Source organism: Anarrhichthys ocellatus, unplaced genomic scaffold, assembly GCF_004355925.1.
Source record: "Anarrhichthys ocellatus isolate YVR2014 unplaced genomic scaffold, GSC_Weel_1.0 scaffold3956, whole genome shotgun sequence".
Taxonomy (NCBI): domain Eukaryota; kingdom Metazoa; phylum Chordata; class Actinopteri; order Perciformes; family Anarhichadidae; genus Anarrhichthys; species Anarrhichthys ocellatus.
Window position 1 is genome coordinate 1 of NW_022283930.1, and position 4,689 is coordinate 4,689.

At 42.7% G+C, this 4,689-nt stretch overlaps 1 protein-coding gene across 2 annotated transcripts in view; it reads left to right on the top strand.

The window, feature by feature from the left end:
- Positions 1–369: 369 nt before the first annotated feature.
- LOC116379241 (protein TsetseEP-like) overlaps positions 370–4,689 on the top strand; it is a 4,604-nt gene continuing 284 nt past the window's right edge. The window contains exons 1-4 of one of the 2 annotated variants that reach the window (XM_031841181.1): positions 370–564; positions 1,534–1,613; positions 2,952–3,495; positions 4,359–4,538. In XM_031841181.1, the coding sequence (XP_031697041.1) occupies positions 389–564; positions 1,534–1,613; positions 2,952–3,495; positions 4,359–4,538 (980 nt within the window). In that variant the 5' untranslated portion in view covers positions 370–388. Of the gene's footprint in view, positions 565–1,533; positions 1,614–2,951; positions 3,496–4,358; positions 4,684–4,689 lie in introns of those variants that run through there. The other variant, XM_031841182.1, reaches the window with a different exon arrangement.

Below are 4,689 nucleotides of genomic sequence, written 5' to 3' on the forward strand. Positions count from 1 at the left end.
CATGACGTGTTAACTCACATCTGATTGGCTGTTTGTTTACATGACGTATTAACTCGAATCTGATTGGTAGTTTGTTGACATGACTTATTAGCTCGCATCTGATTGGCTGTCATTATTAGTTTTATTCCTCACTGTACCCTAACCCCAGAACCGAGGTACATAAAAATGTATTAAAGTAGAAACTGTAGATAATAAATCTATTTAAATGTTGATTAATTATGTCTCTGAGACATTTAAATATCAGCTGTACTTTATTTTAATCACAAATGTGACAAAAGACTATAATAAGTATAATAAATATTTAATAGACTAAACCAAACCAAAATAGTTAGTTGGATCTAATCTGAACACCCCCCCCCTTTCTGTTTTTCTTTTTTTTTTACCCAGAATGCCATCTGAGGCCCAGTCTCAGGAGCCTCGGGACAGTGGACCGACCCCCCCCGTCACTCGGGCCAAAGCCGCAGCTACTAGCCCCGCCCTCGAGAGGCGTTGTCGTGGGCGACCTCGGAAAGATGGCCGCTCTGTGCCCTCCACACCTCCTCCACCCTCCAAATCAAGGAAGAAGTGAGTCTAGATCAGGACTGAGATCGATCAGTGGAGCTGAAACAATGAGCTGAATATATGAAGTGTGATGTTATTAGAGTGACATCATCTTATCTTAGATGTATCTCAGAAAACACTGTAAAATGTGCTGACAGTGTGTTTCTGCATTAAGGCTCTTCATTGTGTTTAAATCCTCACACATGTTACTATTGTTATTATTATCTTACTATCTTATTATCGTTTGTAGATTTCAGTGGTGGCTGCCTAGGATTGTTAAAGACTCGTGGGATCCAAACGTTATCAATAACTCCAAAAGTCAACATTATTAAAAACACAATGTACAACATGTTTTTATCAAACAGAATATTCTGCTTCAATCCATATTTGTTTGTGTTTAACCTTTGAAGAAGTACTTTTTCACTGTGGTGATGAACTGCTCTCTTGGTGCACCAATAATAATTTAGTGAGACTGGGGGGGCTGGACCTCAGACCCTCTGGGGGGTCCACGGTCGGGGTCCACGGTCTAGAAGAAAATGTTTTACATTTTAAAGTTAAATGCATCAATCTGGTGAACTTTGAGAGATACATTAAGATGGAGTCTGTGCTCTTTTAACAATTCTAAATTCACAAGGTAAATTTAGGCTTCTCAAGTACTGTACTTAAGTACAATTTTTAAGGTACTTGTACTTTACTGAAGTATTTCCATTTGATGTAACTTTATACTTCTAATCCACTACATCTCAGAGAAAAATAAGTTCTTTAACGTCATTTATTTCACAATATTAATTACTAGTTGGGCTCCTTTGCAGATTCTGATTATTTAAATAAAAAAATTAATCAACTAATAAACTACGATGTTATAATAAGTTGTATATAGCCCAATTATTACATTTATAAAGTATTTAAAATGACACAGAGTATTCTCCAGCTGCATTAGTATGAAACAGTGATGTAATCAGAAGTACTACATACCTGTGTTTTTCTGTACAGGGGACGGAGTCGAGGCCAAGCCCAGGTAGAGGATGAAGAGAACATGGACACCAAGGAGAAGAAAACCCCCCAGAAGACAGGTGTGTTTACAGCTGATGTTCATGTCTCTGTTTCATTGTCCTGTTCGTTTTTACCAAATACTTTATCAAAAAAATGTGATAACATTCCATCAAGCTGGATTTCTGCTCCTCTGGACTGCACATTACATTACAGTCATTTAGCCAAAGCGACTTACAATTTGGATTCTATCCCATTTCTACACCGTAGGAACAGCTACGGGAGACATTTTTGGGGTTAAGTGTCTTGCTCAAGGACACATCGACATGCAATTAGCAGAGCCGGGGATCGAACCACCGATCCTCTGATTGAAGGACAGACCTGCTATCCACTTAGGCACAGTCGCCCCAGTCAGCCAATGTACACAGATGTTGCTGTGAAACGTCGGCTTTCTTTTGTACTTGAACAGATTCAGCCTTGAACATGCGTCTGAAGCAACGTCACTTTAAAACAGAGACCAGTTTTAAACAAACATCGACATCTGTGAAACAAATGTGAAAGAACAACAATAAAAAGAACACAGAGAAAACGACGTGAAAGAACACGGTGAAAAAGAACACGGTGAAAAAGAAAGTTATAAAACATTAAAAAGAACAACGTGAAAAAGAATGTTATAAGACATTAAAAAGAACACAGTGAAAAATAACGTTATAGAACAACATTAAAAAGAGCGTGAAAGAACAACATTAAAAAGAACAAGGTGAAGGAAGAACAACGTGAAAGAACAACATTAAAAAGAACAACGTGAAAGAACAACGTGAATTAAAGCTGCAAGCAACTTCACGCACGTCGAGGGTACTGGCAGGACTCTGGATGACGCGGCCATGCATTTCTGTGACCATCATACACAGCGCCTGGAAATTGCAAATACGACACTGTTACAAATGTGAGCTCCAGAGCAATAGACAAAACTGGTACCGTCTGCGTCTGGTACCGTCAAACATTATGATTCTGTCTCCTCTCACCCACCCAGTCCCACCCTTTCAAAATAAAAGCCCCACAAATACAAGATTCAATCCAAGAGTATGAATCTAAAATGCAGAAAAGAGAGTAGCGCTATCTCAATTGAACCTGAATGACACTACCGGTAACATTGGCGTGTGTATATATTGCGATTTCTTCGGGCAGTAGAAGCCACACTGTCAAAATTTCTTTAGGAATTTTCTAGTTGTTATTATTATTATTATTATTATTATTATTAAGCCCGCAGGATTACAGTCGGTGTGCTTTGGCACAGGGACTGCCTTGTGCCACAAAGCCACACTGAATAATGTAAATTTTGTGTGTGTGTTGTTGACCTTCAGACCTGAACCCAGTGGATCTCTTATGTTCTTATGTTGTCGTTTGTTTGGTGTCCTCAGAAGTGAAGGAGAAGACAACAGGACAACGTCGGTCCACCTCCAGGAGAAAATTCAACACAAACCCTAAACCAGACCCTGAACCAAGCCAGGAACCTGACCCGGACCCCCCTCATCCTGACCCCACAGTCCCAGAGTCCAGCCCAGAATCAGCTCCCAGTGCTAATGAGGAGGACAGAACCAGTCCTGCTGCCCCGCTATCCACCTCCATCCCAGGACCAGCTTACATTCCTGGGGAAGAACCTCCAGTCGACAGACCCAGACTTGCTCCTGACCCGCTGGAGGAGCACCGAACCAGACCTGCTCCTGATCCTCTGGAGGAGGACAGACCCAGACCTGCTCCTGATCCTGACCCTCTGGAGGAGGACAGACCCAGACCTGCTCCTGATCCTGATCCTGATCCTGACCCTCTAGAGGGAGACGTGGGCGGGGCCAGTCCTCCGGTCTCCCCCCCACTGGTGGACGAGGACTCGCTGTCCCCTTTGTTCCAGCTGTCAGAGGACTCTGGGGGGTCGCCCACTCTGAGTCTGGGACACACCAAAAAACGGTGAGAGAGAGAGGGCTCATCTTTTTTGACAATTTCAAGGCTCCGTACTTTAACAAACTCTTCCTAGAGATTTGACCCGATTGGCTTTATATTTGGTCAGTTTGATGTTGAGACTTTTGCAGTAAAAAGTTATCAAAAGATCAAAAAGTTATAGAACTTTGTATCCGTGGCGACAAAGAAACACCATTCCCCATGAAACAGGAAGTAGTTGTAACTCGGCCGTACATTGTTTAATCTGTTCCACATGTCTCATATGTCATAACATCCTGACCCTGAAGACATCTACATGACTATTTAGATAGTTATAGCGCCACCTAGTGGGAACAGGTGGTGCTACTCTATAGGTCTCTATACTTTGCTTGCTTCTGTTGATAAGTAAATCAGATCCACATCAAATTAGTTCCACACATACGTAAAAAGTTCATAAAGCCACAAAGCTTTGGACCTTTTGTGGAATGCCGTTGCCGTGGCGAACAAAGGCGCTTTTGAGGGATTAAAAATGCTCAATACAGAAACATATCGCACACATTTAAAGTCCGAAACATAGTTATCTGATGTGATTCAAATACAGTGGAGATGTAACTTCACTGGACTTAATCCAAATGGTCCCAAACTTGCCGCCTGAGGACGTCGACCAGCCAATTGTCACAGCACTGCCTACTGGCAACAGGAAGTCAGCGTTATGTGACGAACAGCATTTACATGATGTGGTCTACACTTGATATAGAGCAACGTAAAGCATGTGTGTGTTCTCTAGCGCCACATAGTGGAGACAGGAAGTGGAACAACACATCTAGCTCTAACCCTCTGGTCCCAGATGTTTGAACCTCGTTCATTGATTATTAACAATCTTTATCCTTCAGACTGAAGCAGTGTGCCTTCTGTTACCGTGGTGAAGACCCTCCTCTGGGTCAGGGCCCCCTGGTGGTTTTCGGTCCGACGCCCGGTTACATCCCACTGCACATCCTCAACCGACGCACCTCCTCCGACCGAGACAACGACTGTCACGACCACTGCTACCGTGGTGACCAGGCCCCGCCCACGTGAGTCTCCCCACTTCCTGTTTATCCCCTATCAAAATGAAAGTGAAACCACCCAATAAGAAGAGGTGTTAAGTTCCAAAAATGTTTCATTACAATCAATTAACTGTGTGTGTGTGTGTGTGTGTGTGTGTGTGTGTGTGTGTGTGTGTGT